This window comes from Gavialis gangeticus, unplaced genomic scaffold (assembly GCF_001723915.1).
Source record: "Gavialis gangeticus isolate Ggan-Ray unplaced genomic scaffold, GavGan_comp1, whole genome shotgun sequence".
NCBI lineage: Eukaryota > Metazoa > Chordata > Crocodylia > Gavialidae > Gavialis > Gavialis gangeticus.
Window position 1 is genome coordinate 43,500,878 of NW_017729029.1, and position 18,132 is coordinate 43,519,009.

Below are 18,132 nucleotides of genomic sequence, written 5' to 3' on the forward strand. Positions count from 1 at the left end.
GCTAATTAACTCCACAGTCAGGGACAGTACTATCTTATGTCAACTGTGCTGAAAGACTTGTAGAAGATAACTGGGCAGGGGTCAGTCCCCTGGCTGCTGCCTAGCCACACAGCTCCACAGGTTATGGACCCTTGTGCCCCAGTCAGCCCCAGCACCACCATCTGTAGCCTGGGACTGACTTCCTGTACTCCCCAACCCCCCACCAACCTGGGCCTGCTCCATCCAGGCTCAAATTGCTGCCATCCCAGGCACACAAGTAGGTGCTGTGCTTGGGAGCAATCTGTTCTGGCTCAAGCGGCTCCTCAGTTTATTGCTTCACCTTACATCCATGTGTAGATGCACCCAGAGTGTGTTTCTTAGTGGGAAGTCAGAATAGGTTGCATCTTTTTGATGGGGATTTGAAGGGCTTCTTGATTGTGTAAGTTTTAGCAAAGTTAACTCCATGTATTCAGAATATTTTCCCCTTCATTTTCCTGAAATGCTTTTGATCTTTGCCAGGAGAGGGTTGAGTTTCTTGGGTTAGGTGTTGTTAGAATTCACTGCTCTAGAATTTACTCTTTTTTGGGGGTTGTCTGCCAATGCCTGTGCTTATCAACTGTAAGGATGCTTTGCAAGATGCACATTGAACCTAGGTTTTTAATACCAGGTATGGGTTGTAATGATGCCTGAAGGTCGGGGAGTGGTTTGATCATGTGGCCAAATGATAGCTAATGATCATGGGTCTTAATTTTTGCACGAGCACCTGAATAGAAATGTGAAATAGATAATGTTACAAACAGTCATGGTCAGATACCAACCAGTTTATGTATGGAAAGAAGCCACATTCCAGAAAGAAACAGATACCATAGGGGGACAGATAAAAGTAATAGTAGTGGCTTGGAGATGCCCTAGTTTGAAAGAGGGGACTTTTCATCATTTCTCATACAGGTTTCTTTTGCCTGATGTTAGTAGGGTAGTGGCTGATAACTAGATGGAGATGACTGAGTTTTCCTGGGTTTTCTGAGATTGACTGAGTTTTCTAGTTCAGTGTTTTTTGCATTTAATTTCCACAGGGGGTTCAGTAATACTGAGACTCTATGCAGTGAATACAAATACTACTGTGAGCAGTGTCGCAGTAAACAGGAAGCACAGAAAAGGTAAGGTTAGGTTACCCTGGAACATGATGATGCTTTCTTGGTGCCGGGAGGCACCTGCATAAATATACATTGTTAATCTAGTGGTGTTTCTTAGCACATTCTGATTGAGGGTGTTGTGCTTTCTTTTCTCTCTCATAATCAAAGGAGAAATCAGTAGGTCAGTTTCACATTTCTCCTCTGTCTTTCTTACCCAGCATACTATTGTAAATCCATATTTTACACTTCCTAGTTAATAGCGGTTTGGATACAAGGGCAGAGGTTTCTTCCCTTTCACTTTTGTGATGTTGAGGTAGATTGTGTCTAGCACTGGCAAATGTCTGTCTTGCATCCAAATGTCAGTTGTATTATAAATCTTCCCCACTCTTCCTAGAGTGAAATTGACTAGACTTACTTTTTTTTGTGGCAGGAACCTTTGAAACATGCCTTCTAGCTAGATTATTTTTGGGGGGGGAAAAATTCAAGGGCTGCCTTGTAACATGTTTTCTCTTATGTTTTTTATGGTCCAGAATGAGAGTGAAAAAGTTGCCCATGATTCTAGCTCTGCACTTAAAGAGGTTCAAATACATGGACCAGCTGCATCGATATACCAAACTCTCCTACCGTGTAGTCTTTCCCTTAGAGCTTCGGCTTTTTAACACTTCAGGCGATGCTACAAACCCAGACAGAATGTACGACCTTGTGGCTGTAGTTGTTCACTGTGGCAGGTACGTCTCGTGCTTTTAGAGATTTAGGTTAATTTTCATGAGAATTGGTCTTTCATGTCCTACTCTATGCCACTGCAAGAGCACTCTTAGCAACTCAGCTAATCTATTGAAAGGATAAAAAGTGGTTCAATAGTTTTAAGTCTAACACTTTTTGGAAATTGTTTTATACTACTTATGCATTTTCATAGTCTCATGGTTGCTGGGCTTTTTATTTATTTATTTTTATTCAGCTTAAAATATGCTAAAATTTCATTCATACAGGCCTTGTCCCAGCAAAAGAGGAGGGGGATCAAAAACTACAAGTGAGCAAAAGAATATAAAAGCAACGTGTTGAAAACTATTACTAAAATGGAATTTGTACATCCCATCTTGGTACTTGATAAAAATTTCTTTAAAAAAATGGTGCCACCAAGTGGCTAAATTACATACTTCTGATTTTTTTTTTTTTTTTTTAAACAGCTACATAATGTTGACCTCACCAGTTTGAAACTGATTTAAAACCATTGCAAGTAATGTATTGTTTTTTTTAAAAAACAGTACACATAGGGAAAAGCACTTAAAACATTGGTTTGTCAGGAAAAGTCTTACACTTTTAAGAGAAGCCAGAAAAAAAGTGTTTAAACCTGAAATACCTCTAGAAAGGTAAATCTTAAAATAACTAGAAGTCTGGTGCAGTGTCTTTAGAAATATTTGAAAAGCATCCGTTTGGAAAGCAGAGGATCAACAAAATCAATACACTGGTGTTGAAAGTATTAATGGTAAATCTATGCTATACCTAATTCTAATCTGGATGATATTGTGAAACCACTCCGCTGCTATCACATTATTGCAGTGGCAATTTGCTCAGATCCCAACCTTGCAGGTTTTTAATGCAGAAGCTAAACCTACCCTCTAACATTATACTTGTATTCATTGTAATAACCTTCAACAAAAATGGTTATAGGGAGGATTTTTGTTTTACCAAATGGCTCGGGAGTTCTGCAAAGCTGCTGTCTTGTAAACCTGGGGCTTTTTCAGTGAGTCAGCAGTTTTTGCTATTTTTAACACTTATCAGGCTGGCACTTAGCAATTTATTTTCTGATATTTTAGATTTTTCAATACACGTGTTAAAATACTTTTACTTCTATGGTTTCACTCATTCATCTACTTAGACAAGCTTTTATTTAAAAGTAGGGAAAGCATTAGGCAAACATAAAATAGCTGTTGTTGTCTGGAATATTATATCATTTTCCTTTGAGGACAAAAGTTTAACACATCATTGGTCTCCCTTTTTTGGCAGTGGTCCAAACCGTGGACATTATATCACCATTGTGAAGAGTCATGGCTTTTGGTTGCTGTTTGATGATGACATTGTGGAGGTAGGCATGCAGACTACTTTTTATGTCCTGAAATCTGTGTAGATAGCATGATTTTTTGGCTCTATGCAAGGGTTCCTTTTTTAATTTCTAAGATATTACTTTGTATCTGTAAAAGGATTTTTAGCAGTGGCTGTACAGAAGGTTCTCAAAGTTCTGACTTCCTCAAAAGTAAGTTTGTGTTTTACAGAGAGGCTTCTTGTATGAACTGCCTGGAGAAACCCAAACCTAACTGAGGGCTGCATTGATGACTTGACAGAAGCCCTCAAGATTATGGCTCTACAGTCTAAAATACCATATACAAGCTATAACTTCAACTTTAGGGGTGTAAAACACTAGTTCAATTTTTCTCCACCACTTTTTTTTGCTCTATCTCAGGACCAATAACTGTACCATCATGCTGATTTTGACAACATTTTGCTTTTATGTTGTAAAAGGAAATTAAGAACCATAGAAAGTGAAAAACATTTTTGGCATATAACTAATTTAGATACCGAATTACCCATATCATGTTTGGACTTTTAGCTGTAGTGTATGTAAACATGTTGGTAAAACAAGTATTCTGTACTTTACAGAATACTTGACCCATAAATAATGTGCGTCTGAAATGTACATGCTTCAGATAGAAACACCATCTTACACTCGACTCCTACTTATCATGTGGGAGCCCAAATAAGGGATTTTTTTTGAAGCTGCTTTTAAAGATGCATGTTTATCTCTTGCCTTTTATTAGAGCCATTTCTAAAGATCTAAGTCCAAACTTTGATTAATAAATAAGCAAAATCTGTTTATCTGTGTCTGATATGGGAGAATTTTCAGAATTCTTCTTGTTCCATCACTAGCTTCAAGTGCTATCACATGACTTCTCAGTGCTGTGCCACACATCATCTCTTCATATCCTTGGCTGATCATCCTCTTCTTTGATGACACACCACCATTCCCTCTACAATTATTGACTCAAAGTTATTTCCCTTCATACAGCTGGTCTTACCAAAGTATGTTTCTTAATTTCCCCAATGGACCACTTTTCTCCAATAAGTTTTTTAATATAAGCAGTTTTTCTTTCTGCCTGGAGATAAACTTGTCTATAATCTTTAAAAGTAGATGTACAATAGCCTTCTTACTTTTTTCTTTCATTTATTCTCAGTCAGTGACTTCCACGTTATCTCTGTCTCTGGACAGAGCAAAATTTCTCATTATTAAAACACTGACATTTTTTTTGGATCTCTCCAAGAGGAGAACGGTTTGAGCTTTTGTATGTGTGCTGTTGTATTTCGGGCAGTAAACTTGAGGAGTTGTGACTAGGAACACACTGTTACAGATTTGTTTGAGAGATGCTTTTTTTTCCTAATCTCTTTCTTACCTTAGTCATGGTTTAAAGTAACTTATGACATTTTATTGTTACAGTACCACCTAATTGATTTGAAAACAGCACACCCCTTGTGTAAGGGATTCCCTTGAGTCTTCGCTACTATTGGGTTAGAAATCTAGTTTTTCATGTTGCGAGTAAGGGAAAACTTTTCCCCTTACATATCCAAGTCAGTTTCTGTAGAACTAGTTTTCATTTCAGAATGATTTCTTTCCCATGTAGCTCTGAAGGCAAAAGCTTGAAAAACTGAGGGTTGAGGGTGTTTAGCACAGTCTGGTTCAATCTGCTGTGAAGAAGGTAACGATTCCTACCAGGCTTTGTCCCTGACCAGGGCCATCCCTACGGGGAAGCAAATCAGGGCAACCACCCCAGGCCCTGCACTATGGGGGGCCCGTGGACAGTGCCATACAGTGGCCACCCCCACCCCTCAGCCCTGCACAGGCTGATATGCCTCACGCCCTGCACACCCCTAGGGACAGCTCTGTCCCTGACCTCTTCTCACATTTGTCTTCATATTTGCATTTGTCTGGTAAATACCTGATAAATGTGAAGATTGCCATCATCCTGGACTTGGAAGCAGTTCTCTCTTCTGTCCCCGCTACAGCACCCCTGAATATGTGCTTGTGGGGATCATCCTAGCTATGGAGATATAATGGTCTCTGCTACTCTGCATGCTCACATTTTCAGGCTGCTAGAATAAGGATGCCTTTGAAGCTTTGTCTATTCTACCCCTTCCCACCCCCCATCCCTTCTTTAGTCATTTTATATGAAGTAGCTCAGCTCCCTGCTGCTGCTTTAGCTTTTCTGAGCAACAGCAGAGTAAAATTGAACAGATTCCTCTCAGGTTCATAGTTGCCCACAGGAGCTTAGATATCAGCTCTGAAGCTGACCCAAGTAGTTACACTTTCATGCTACTGCTGCTTGACATCATAGAGCTGCTTCAGGAAATAGCCCTGCATCAGGGAGCAATTCTCTTCCCAACTGTGAGACCTAGGAAAGTAACTTAAACATGAAGATTGGATTCTGTAGTTGTCATCATAGGACTTTCCATTTGCCAAAGGGAACTTCCTACTTATCAGAGCAGAACATGCAAAAGGATTTGTACATGCTCTAGAGATTGTTTTCTACATGTGAATCAAACACAAAGTGAAACAGATAATCTGTCAGTACACTCCTGAAGTTGGGTCCAAAACTTCTGTGCTTGCTCATATTTTTTTGAAGCAGCAGAAGAGCAGTGGGGAAAACTTTTATCCCTTACAGTTTTTAACAGTAAACCAGAAGCTTTATTGCACATTTGTTATAAATACTGATTAAATACATCTAAAATGTATATAGGAAGCTGTTTACTTTTACTTGCCTGAAGCTATGCCATATGCCTGTGAAAGGGTTGAAGGATCAAATTTTAAGCGAAATGTAAAGTTGGTAAACATTTAAATATATGTAAAACTGTGTATTGCAGCATGTGACAAATTATCACATCAAATGCAGAATGCAAATTGTACAAATGAAAAAGCATGCAAAGCCAGATTGCTTGAAAGAGCTGTAGGTAAATGTTTGTTTCCTGTACTGGTAGCTGTATAAACTATCAGGTCAGAGCAACAGTATTGTACCACAGTGGCAACTTCTGTTTGGAATGGAAGGAAAAGTGTCTATCCAAATTGGGTTTCCCAAATTATGATGGAAAAGTCAAAAGAATGAATGTATAGCCTAGTAAAGTATGCTTGGGTAAGAGAGAGCTATTACTTGAAGGTTGGAAGTGGTATCAAAGAAAAGGAATTGTTTGTTGTGGACTAAAAATAATATAATAGTGTGAAAACAAGCAAAGAAATACTTGAGCTCAATAATAAAAATATCCCTTATGTCAGGTCAGTTAGGTATAGAACAGTCTCCAAGAGAAACCTCAACCAGTTTTCACTTTAAAACTAGACTGGACAAAACTCTTGAGTGTGCTGTGGGGAGCAGTCCTGCTATGGAAGGGGGAACAAAAAAAAGGTAATCCTAGTTCTTTTCCATCTCCAATTTGTTGTTCTGTGAATAGTGAAAGTCAAAAAGAGTTAAGAGATGCAGCTATGCTACTGAAGAAACTAAAGAGCAACTGTGGGATAAATGAATCTAAGAACATTTCTGAGTTCTGTTTAAAATGCTAAGTTGTGGAAATAGATTTGATTGCATGGTAAGTTAGTTAGCAGTTAAATTTAAATAGTGGTAAATATTTACAGAACTGCCTGACATGAAGTCTGGAGAATAAACTGTTGTGATTAGTTTTTGGGGGGGGGGTTCTCTCATGAATCCTTCTCTGCAGTAGTTTTGTACAAGGCTCTGAGAGAGTGTTTTGGAAAAATAGACTTTTTTATATACCTCTTCCCAGGACTTCAGAGCACTTTGAAATGCCTGCATCAAGGACTTTTGGATTTTCACACCATTTAGTGTCATGCATGTCCTTGTTTCAACTTGCATAATGTGTAATTCCATCTTGCATATGATGCGTCTTTCTGGTGACTTATTGTATGTATGTGCACATGTGTATGATGCCCCTTCCCCACAGTGCTTAAACAAGCAGGTTACATTACACATTCTCTTCAAAACTGAGGATACTGATGCTTTGGTTTATATAACCAGCACTTTCCACAAGTCATGAAAACAGTTGAAGACATTATGGACCTGTGTGGGCAATGTTCAAAGAGCCACTGAATTCATTCCTCCTGTGTGTTAACACAGGAAGGAACAAATTGGTTGTCTTTCTGAGCCTCGTGCACACATCCACACTCCTAGGTTCACCTCTGCACTCTGCATTTCCTATACTGAAACCTCCTGGAAAATGGTTGTAGTTAGTATTGTGCTGGACAGTCAGCCTCAGTATTGTATGTGAAGCTTCATTTTTACCCAGTGGTTCTAAGAGGAAGGGCTTTGGGAGTCCCTTTAGCTTTCTTGAGTTGCTTTTCTGTTGGCCACATTTTCATTTGTGTTGAGCACTCCTGGTTATCATCATTGCTGGTACACTGTAGTTGTGACTTTAGTTTGCCCTTTCCTATTTTCATTGGGCCACCTCTATTGCCTTAGAATGGCTGGCAAGCTAATAACCTTCAGATGACAGTCTCCATAATGTGAAGATATTCTTGACAGTCCTACATTTGTAATGCTGCTTGTGCCTTGTTCCAGTATACCTACTCAGGCACGTTCTGTGCCACTTTAAATTTTGAAGGCTTCCCAAGGACCTGGGGCATCTGGCCTTGGACAGACCCCTCAAAGTAGGTAAAATGCAGTTGAGTTGGCATTGAGCTTTTATCCTTTAACACCAAATTTGTATGATTCCCCAGGAACTTCTGGTATGAGAGACCAAACATAATCCAAACATAATCCTTAGGTAGTCTAAGCCCTGTGTACCAGTGCTGCCTGCATACCACTGCATGCTTTTTCTCAAACTGAGCAGAAAAGATGGGAAGAGAAGAAATGGCAATCTTCTTTTATCCTAAATATTCGACTTCATGGTGCTTTGGGTGTAGAATGAAGATGGTATTGATGCTGACACTCAGTCATATGAAGTACTGTGTCCTTTTGTTGCTGAGGAAGCTCCTTGGCTGAATCCTAGTTTAGTGCTTTCCTTTCCCTTCTTTGTTTAAACAGAGAATGTTCCTTGCTAATCCCCATACCATCCAAGGCAGAATTTCTTCTTTGGATAAGAACATGGGCTCTGTGGCCCCTTAAGGTCATTTCTGCTGCCATTTGGATTATCATTAAAGGTCACCAAGCTTTTTTCATGTCCTGTATTTGTCTGGTTTCTAAATCTGTTGAGGGGGGCATAGTAAAGGAGACTATGACATCACTGGTAGTAAGTAATCTGTTGTCCACTCGCATTCGGGCTACTTCAGCCCATCGCCTCTTATCTCTGTAGATTCAGTACCCTGTGACCTTACTGATATTTTAAAATACTAAAGGAGATGTATTGCCCACTGAACAGCACGAGTCTCATCACAACCACTTCATTTCAGTGATTCAGCCATGGCCACTGAAGAGAGAATCAAATTCAAGGTCCCTTCATATTCAGTCTTGCATGGGATTAGGTAACCAGGAAGGTATTAGTTCTTCCTGACTGTGACTTCCCAGTGCAGCTGCATACAAATTAGCAATGGGAAACAGATCATTGTCAGAAGAATCTCTTAGCCCCAGGAGATAATGATTCTGCTGCCTTGCCCTGCTGAGTATAAATTGAAATGCTCAGTTCATTTTTCTCTGCTCTCACAAGTTTTTCACAACTTAATTTTATGTTTGTTTAGGCAAGAAATTATACTTTTTTATAAAAAAAAAAAATCATTTCACTATTAAAAGAAAAAATTCCTTGAGGTCCCTGACATGTTCTGCTGCATTGTACCAAAATGTCCCAGAAAAAACAGTGCAGTACTGACAGCCAAAAAGCCTTGGCTGAATTGATTCAATCTTCACAGGTTAATCTAAGCTTTGTAGACTGAACCAATAAGTAAGTGAACAGACATTTGCTTTTGATTCTGGAAATGCAGCCACTTGCTTGCAGTGGCCCAGGCCAGAACTTGAGGGCCACTGGAGCAGACCTCTCTGCTCCTCTGGAGTGGACGGCTTGGACCAAGGCTAGCCCACCTGCCCTGTGAGGGGGGGTTTGCAAGGTTGGTGCAAAGCATCCTGGGATGCTGGGGGCCTGTGAGTTGACTTGAATCTGGAAGAAATCAGGGACAGGAGTTCAATAAACCAATTTAACCTAAATCGGTTAAGTCTGATGCTTCATCCATCCTGATTTATCTTAAACTGGTTTCGGCCACTTTGAAAGCAGTTTATGTGCACTGAACTTCTGTTGTGTTACAGATTTGAACTGGTTTCTGGTCACTTATACTGGTTAATGTGTAACTTCTGTCCCTAGCCAACAAGCCCAATGCTGACATTCTTATGCAGATCATGTAAAAAATAGAGATTGAAGGTTGTAAGCCATAGATGAGTAAAATCTACGTATTTTTAAACATCCAGTAACTATCTTGTGTACAACAAACACCTTACTTAGGCTGCATGTTGAATTTGAGAACTTTTTCTCTGCACTCCCAGTTATACACTGGATATATTTCCTTCAGTCAAAAGCTGAATGCTTTTCATTCCCATACGCAATGTGTTTGGGTAGGGGAAGGTAACTCCACTGAGTATAAAGGGCTGAAGGTTGAAAATCTGTTGAACTTTTTTAAGAATAGGTCTTCACAAATCCTCTCTTTGTGTGGTATTACAACGCGTAATTTATTATTTTGTTTCGTCCGGTAGGCTTATAATTTATCCTCATTTTCTTTTACTTTTCAAAGTGAAGTGGGTGAATAATCTGTTGAAAAAAGTGCTAGGCATCATAGTGTATTAATGCCAGGTATCAATCCTTCCTTGTAACTGGCTGAAGGTGGCAGTTAAGTTGGGTAAGGGATGCATGCTAAGTGTATGTTTTTTAGTGTTTCTAATTTTAATGCTTTTGTTGATTTACAGAAGATCGATGCCCAGGCCATTGAAGAATTCTATGGGTTAACATCAGACATTTCCAAAAACTCAGAATCTGGATATATCCTCTTCTATCAGTCAAGAGACTAAGATGAAAATGATAAATGTGTACAAATAAAAAAGGGATCAAGGTTATGTCCAAATAGGACATCATGGCGACAGCAGAAACAATTCCTCATCGTTGCTGTAGGATCATGAGAGATCCAGCAGGGAGAAGAAAGGTTTACCTCTGCCATTTCTTGGAGGATTAGTGCTGACTGCCATAACGAGCAGAGCTTTTGCTCCACTTTTCTTTCTGGGCTTTTTTTTATGTGCTATCTTCCAAAATCTGTGTTACCTCGACTTGAAACCGGGCTGCTTATTTTGTTTGAGAACTGAAGAAAGGTTTTTAAAGTAGCATCATAGAATTCTTTTTTTCCATTCAATGTTGGCCTGAAGCCATACTTTGGTTTCTATCATCATCGTTTTTCTGTATTTTAGCAGAATGATTTCAATATTCAGTGTCAGCTGAAGATGTATTTTAGAATATGAGCTGCAGCTGATTGCTGGATATTTTTGGTGACTCAGACATGAGAAACAGTACAATGCTAAGACATATGAGAAATACTGAGTATGTAATTTTTAAACACTTAGACAAGAGATCTCTGCAGCACTGTAAATTCCTCAGTATGTATCATTTTGGTTTTAGATAACACTAATAGCACCCTGTTTTATATATTTTTAATTCCTTCCTGCAGAAGATGTAAATGTTTTTTCCATATTCAGACTAATCTTATTGTACTTTTTACTTTTTTTAAAGTGGAAGTTTGTGAATTAAAGCTACATTGCTGCAGATTCAACAGGAGAAAAACAAACAACAAACAAAAACCAGTCCAGCTTTTAAAAGTGCATGTCTGGCAGCCGGTTGTAGAAAGTTTAACATTGCAGTATTTCTTGGAGCTATGACACAAGCCAAAAGTGCCCTCTTCTGAAACAGCTGTTCAGCATTTCATTCAGTGTATAGTAAACTGAAGCAACTAGGATGGGATCTATACTAATACCCTGAAGCAGCACTAATTGTGAAGGGTTAACCAAGGGAAGCATTTATTGACATAACTAATCCAGTTGTTCTTAGTCTTTTGAAAGAATGGATGTTTAAGGAAGGAAGAAAAAAAGATATACCCACATTTCCTTGCCAAGTGTTCCCTCCTCATCTGTTGGTAATGTTAGTTGTGACATGGGAATCATTGCCCCTGAAAATGCTCTCTGGTTTGTTGTGTTTCTATAGATCTTGCTTAACAGGGGGAAAGTACATTAGTCTTATGAAGACTGAATGGGGGTAATTATCTGTTATGTGTCTGTGTATATGTGTTATAATCTCAAGGATAACTAGACAGAAAAGATTAAATGGAATTTACAAGAGATCTCTGAAAACCTTATGAAACTTCTTTTCTTTTCTGTTAACTGTGCCAAAGCTTGTCACAGCTGGCTCTAAACCATGAGTAGAAACTGATATTTTCCTTTCTTCGTCTTGTTAGGTAACATAAAAGCTGTCTTCTACCTTGTTGGTCCTGGTACAGACATCTGTAGTACGTACCTGTGATTGTTATTCATTGAGGACATTTAACTTATGCAATCTGTGGCTTGTACAGGATTTAGAATATTTTACCAAAATACTGTCCTCATGATGACAACACATCAGATGCACACCATTATTTTTGATGGCTGTACTCCTTCTCTGTTCCCTTTTGCAACCAGAAACATCCTGCTAGCCATGAATTCCTCTCTTCAAAGTGAAAATTAGTAAACCATGTTGTACTCCAACTGAGGACAAGTTCCATTCTCTCCGCACACCTCCTCCCGAAGATAAAGTGTAGACATCTGACTGTTGATTTTTAGTATAAGAAGTGGTGTCACTTTCAGAAGCATTATCCGTGACAGCAGAACCTTCTTGTCTTTTTGTCCCTACGTGTGTGAAGATTGCTCTTGGTTGGGAATCTTCTCCCCTTGTTGACACACAAACCCAGCGCCCCCCTTGTGGTGGCACTAACAGAAGTCTGTCATTAGTGAATCAAGCAAAAAAAGAGAGCGCACTGAGTTTAAAAAAAAAACAAAACAGTAAATACAAACAAGTAACATTAGGACATTAGACATGTATTTTGTATATCTGGCGATACATTTTTACAAATGAAATACCTGATTGAGAGAGAATATTGAAAGATATATACTATAGATTAAAAAGACCTGTTAAAAGTGCACTTTTGCTACAGATTTATAAGGAAACTAAACGGGATTAAATTGGAAGAAAATGGTGTGATGTAATTCTGTATAATAAATGACCCCAGCTGTCTCCAATAAAAGTAATGTATGGTCAAATGCACAAGGTGTTTTTCTTTTAAGGGAGTGAATCTTGCTCAAAGGTGAAAAATAAAGTAATTGCTTTGTTTCACTCTAGTTGGGGGCCTTTCTGTTTTATTCTCTTTGTGTTGGCTGGTTTAGATCTTACTGGTGGTGACTTGTAACCAAGAAGCTCTGGGTTTCCCTGGTCCTTTAATTGTTAGATTTGAATCATGTTGACTGCAAGTTGTTGGAAAGGCTGTGCAAGTAAAGGGGCTGTGAAAGTCCTCTTGGCCCTTTCCATGAAGACTCTGTAAGACATGGTTACTGGAATATTTTGTTTTGCTCATCTGGTGTAAATCCAAATGAAAAATTGATAAAATACATAGCACAATGCATGTGCTTCAATCTTTCCAGACAAAAATACAAAGGTCCCTCCCTGAACAGTTTATACAGGTTAACCACTTTATTTGATGGGAACCCTTGATAAAGGATTACTCAGCTGAGTAAAAGTTTATAGACCCAGAGCAGACAAAATTTAAGTACAATGTAAGCAAATGCAACTTTGGAAATGTCAGCTCTCTTTTAAGACACCTTTAAAATCCAAAGTGCACATTAACTGTAACCATGAAGAATTATTTTACACTGGGAAGAATGAGTTCAGCTATTATTGGCTTCAGTGGGAAATTAGCTCATTTGTACTTGCAATGAATCAGTTCCATTTTGGTGTCAAATTAATATAGAATGTTTATATCTGATCACGATAGGTTCATGTCTTGATTCACAGCATGTTTCTTCTGGAATAACTCCTAGCAAGATTCTGCCACCTTAACTTGCACTTGGTAGATTGGTTGAGAACTAAGCCACTTCCATGAGACCACTCCAGAAGAAGAGTAGCACTCAATGGGCACATCTACACATGCTATTACTGTCCATGAATAAACTCTGGGACAGTAAGCTCCAGAGTTTATTCATATGCAGCATGTGGAGCCAGGTCAGAACAACCCTGGCTGGTAGGGGTCGGCCTCCCAGCCTGAGGCTTTTCCCCCTAGCTCAATGTGCTGCAGAGAGGCTGGCTGGGGCATGAGGGAGCTTCAGTAAGGGGCTAGCCAACAGGCAGCCCCTCCCTAAAGCACCCTTGTGCCCCAGCTATCCCCTCCAGTGTCTACATGTGTGCTTCTGTGGTATTTTTTATTTCACAGCAGGATAGTACTTTTATTTACAAGTATTATCTTGCTGCAGAGTAAATTAGTTTATTCCAGCCTACTAGGGGTGCGTGTGCCAATGCTGAGATGTTTACTGCACAGCTAATTGGTCAACTGTGCAGCAAATCCTTGTGTAGACTCGCCCACTGAGAGCAAGAGTGGGAGACCCTAATCCTGTATTTGCTGTTCCTCATTCATCACTGCCAAATGTGGCAGAAAAGTCCCCTCGCTTCCATCGAACTTACAGTCCCACACTGAAGGAAGGGTCAATGCTGGTGGTGACATCCTTCTCAGCAGCGCTGTACATCCCAGCCCTGTGCAGCCACAGGCAGCCCTCCAGGTGGTGGAAACGTTTGCGGGGCAGGCCAGGCTTGCCCCCCACACCATATAGCTCAGGGTCCTGTGCCAGGTGCACAGGTTTGCCTTGGGCACCATTGCCATGAGCAGCAGCAGGGCAATGGTGGGTTGGACACCCCTCGGTCTGCGCAAACATCTCCTTGCACAGTGTTGAGGACGCATGTAGCAGGGGCATGAGTGGGGGCATCTACCTGAAGACCCCTGCAGGGAAGGCAGGGGTACAGGCAGCTCCTCCTTCCAGTCATCCAGGAGCCCCACACCTGAGCCCAGGCGCCATGATCTGGGTGGCAGCGCAGGAGACAGGCTGGCCTGCAAGAGGAATCGGGGGCAGTAGGGTCTGCATCTTCAGCAGCAGGTACTGGTAGGAGCCTGGCCTGTCCTGCCCTGGGAATGGGGCGGGGGAGGCAGGCAACCTGCGGCCAGAACCCAACAGCCTGCCAACCCTTGGGGAGTGAGTGGGGACGGGAGATTTAGCCGGCAGCCACCTGGGCCCAAGCCTGCCCACCCAACTTACCATGGTTCCTGGGCACCTGTGCATGCCTGACCCCTGATCTGAGGCCGGGCAGTGCACAGCCCTTGGTATACAGCATCTTATCTCCAAAGTGTTGCAAGTGAACACAGACAGCTTCTTTCTCATGTCTTTACAGGGCCTGCAGCTGCACATGAGGGAGAGACCACACTTGGCAGCTGGGATGTGCCTCGGAGTTGCTGGGACCCTGTGGATTCACCGGCTCTGCCAAAAGAGGACCCTGGACAGGATCCTTTTCCTGGACCGTCTGGTCATGGTGTCGGAGGAGCAGCTGGCAGATGCTCAGTGGGCGGAGGACATAGCCTGCCAGGACAGGTGGCAGTCGGAGGATGTGGCCTACAAGGGTGCATGGGACTGGCGCAAGGAGGCGTGGGACCAGGTGGACTGGGAATTGTGTGCGCAGCTCCTGGCCCTGGAGCGTGAGCAGGTGGAGGCACTGTGGGAGCAGACCACAGTGATGGGTGGGACAGTGCCGACTATGGATGATGACCACTGGGTGCTGGACACCATTCTGACCCTGGCAGTTTGTTTGACCCATGCTGCTTGCTTCCTGACCCCCAACCCTAGCCCTGCCTGCCCCCTGGCAGCCACTCATCACCCAGCAGCAGCCAGGAATCCCTGGCCCTACCCCCACCCCTGGGCCTGTACCACCCATCCCTGCTGCTCACCCTGGCTCCATGCAGGCATGGAGCCAGAGCTGCCTGAAGTGGGACCAGGACTGCACACTGGCCCTGCTGGCCCTAGACACTCTGCTAGAGGAGAAGCTACCTGCACTGAGACACCACTGGCCACCGTCACCCCTGAATGAGCCCCTTGCCTGCCGCACCTGCTGCAGTGTGCACACTGGTGGGGGAATGGCTAGAGGCTTGGGTGCCGGCCACCTGTCCCCAGGCTCTACCCCCTAGACACTCCCACCCCTTGGTCCCCCTCCCAGGGACATCACATAAAGGACATTGTACATAGTTTTCACAGAGAAGGTTTTTTTATTGTTTGGGGGAATGGAGGGGCTCTTTGTTGAGGGACGGCTCTGTTGGGGAAGGAGTGGGAAGAGGGCCTCTGGTTGATGTGAGGGGATTAAAAACTTGTTTTTCTGAGATGCATCTGCAGTGAGCATGTTGCAAGAGGGGTGGGGGGTCCATGGGCAGTGATGCAGGTGAACTAGAGCAGGGAGTGCTGGAGGAGGTGGACAGCCAGGGCCTCTGGCACCCAGTGCCCTGGCCCCTGCTGGCGGGCGTGCAGCTGTCCTGGGGCCTTGGGGGGCAGAGGGAGGGGTGCTGCTGCTGCCTCAGGTGGTTTTTCCACTGCCAGGCATCCTCCACACATTGCATTTCCTGTGCCCAGGCCTCACACCACAGCACCCAGCTGCAGGTCCAGCACCCCCAGCATAAAGCGCCTGCTTTCCACCAGGCCCAGCAGGCCACAGTTCCTGAAGACATGGGCATCTTGGGCACTGCCCACCCAGCTGGCACTCATGCATGTAGCCCTATGGTGGTCCATGATGGCCTGCAGCACCACGGAGTGAAAGCCCCTCCAGCTGTAGTAGGAGCAGTCTCCATGGAGTGGGAAGGTGATGGAGATGTGGGTCCCATCCAGGGCCCCGATGCACTGGGGAAATCCCAGAGCACAGAACCCTGCCACCACTGCCAGGGGGTCGTGCATGTCGAGCATGGTGTCCCCCAGCACATCCTGGAGAGTGCCGCACACCTCCAGGATGGCCTTCCCAGCAGTGGCCTTGCCCACACCAAACAGGTGACTGACCCACTGCAGGCTGGTAGGCATGGCTAGCTTGAGCAGGATGAAGGACTGTTGGGTGTCTGTGGGAAGGGACAGCCATGTGGCAGTGTCCTGCTGTTCCAGATGTTGCCAGAGCTGCTCCAGGTGATCCTGGAAGGTGGCCTGGGTCATCCTGAGGGCCTCCAGCCACTGTTCGTTGTCCCAAGTGTGCTGGACGACCTGCTGCCACTGGTCCTGGCTGGCCTAGCAGGCCCATAGATGGAGGGTCTGGAGGCCCAGGAGGGTGAGGAAGGCCCTGGCAGTGACATTGTGGAGCCTGTCGTCTGTGCACCAGCCAGCTGGACGGGGTTGAGGTGTCAGGTGTGCAGCAGCAGCCCTAGGACAGCATGCAGCAGTCAGAAAGGTGGTTGATGCACGTGGGGGAGGTGGCGGTTGGCATGGCAGGCCAGGAGGGTGAGGGCGTTGGCCAGCAAGAGCCTGGGGTGCTGGTCATTGCTGGCAGGGGCAGGGACAGGTGCAGCCAAGGTGTGGTGAGGAGAGTGCTGCCACATGCTGTCCCTGCATTGCGTACACTGCTCCTAGCAGCAAGCAGGGCTAGCTTTTGAAAAGGGCTGGAGCATGGAGCTCCCCCCAGTGATGGCCCCGGCCCATTGCAGGGGCCGCAGGAAGCAGGAGCAGATTATCAGCCAACCTGCTCCTGCTTCCCTGTGTGTGTAGATGCCTGCCTGACACCGTTTACTTGTGAGTAATTTACTCGCGAGTAAACTGGTGCTGCAGCAAATGCATTTGTAGATGCACCCACTAGCACTTATTAATGAAACAATTGCACAGAGTATAGGTATTATGGGTTATACTCTGCATCCTTTTGGTCTTTTTAATAGGCTGTTCACAAAAATGAAAAAAACATACTTTATTGCAAGAATCAGTGCGTTACTTTGACCCAGCTCTGTAGCATCTTTAAAGATTGGGCGTTTCAGCAGGGCTTTTTGATGCTCTTAGCTAAAACTGGGTCAATCTGCTATTAGATAAAAGCACCAAAAAAGCCCCACGGAAGAACCCAATCTATCCAGATGTCAGGTGAGCTGGGTCCAACTAAGATGTTGCCTCTTCTGAGCATGTGCTGGGCTTGGCGCTAGAATGCTCTGAGTTTGAAGTGCCACCTTTTTTTTTTAACATCTGCAAGCAGCCTAAAGATCAGGTGCGGCTGGTGAACTCAGAGACAGGTAGAGCGGGTGGAGCATCACACTATCATCCAGTTTCAAAATTTTTTTTATTTTTATTTATTCAATGTTTGTTTGTTTATGAAAACAGTGCTACAAAACATAACATGTAATATTTTATGTTTATCAAAACTAAACCCCCCAGCTTCCTGGCTGCAACCCCCCACTTCCCCATCCGGTGTTTCTACTGCTCGTGTGCCACTTGGGCGGTAAGGAGGTCGCCTCAAGGTGCTTACTGCTCAAACTCAACTTTTTGTTGTGTATGCGTAGTGGACAAGCATAATCACCGATTATATTACTAGCAGACAGAAGCAAGAAAAAAATTATTATCACTTTTGTTTATATTGTTAATTCAGCTGACACTGTTTTAGATCCTTCCAATTAAAGATACTATTATTTTTATTTATTTATTTAGCTGACCCAGTTTTTGTGTGTCTTTTTGCAACTGGTGGGGCAGTGCCTGAGCGCCCCCTGTTGTCCAGCCGCCACTGCTAAAGATCAAACACTTCTGCAAATTAAAATACAAGGTTTATATTTTATCCTTAGCCATTTATTTTTACCTACTCATCCTGCACGGGAGTGTGCTGCAAACAGAAGTACATTAAGCCTACTCCACAAGATTACACTTAACTTGTACTGCAGTAGCAGTGCATCTCGTAGCTCAAACTCCACTGTGCTAGGTGCTGTACAAACATGACGTAGTACATGACT

At 43.1% G+C, this 18,132-nt stretch overlaps 1 protein-coding gene across 2 annotated transcripts in view; it reads left to right on the forward strand.

Annotated features, from left to right (window-relative positions):
* Positions 1 to 12,127, forward strand: part of LOC109300706 (ubiquitin carboxyl-terminal hydrolase 12) — a 53,213-nt gene extending 41,086 nt beyond the window's left edge. The window contains exons 6-9 of one of the 2 annotated variants that reach the window (XM_019521495.1): positions 1,053 to 1,136; positions 1,643 to 1,840; positions 3,120 to 3,198; positions 6,491 to 6,547. In XM_019521495.1, the coding sequence (XP_019377040.1) occupies positions 1,053 to 1,136; positions 1,643 to 1,840; positions 3,120 to 3,198; positions 6,491 to 6,508 (379 nt within the window). In that variant the 3' untranslated portion in view covers positions 6,509 to 6,547. Of the gene's footprint in view, positions 1 to 1,052; positions 1,137 to 1,642; positions 1,841 to 3,119; positions 3,199 to 6,490; positions 6,548 to 10,048 lie in introns of those variants that run through there. The other variant, XM_019521493.1, reaches the window with a different exon arrangement.
* The last annotated feature ends 6,005 nt before the right edge of the window (positions 12,128 to 18,132 follow it).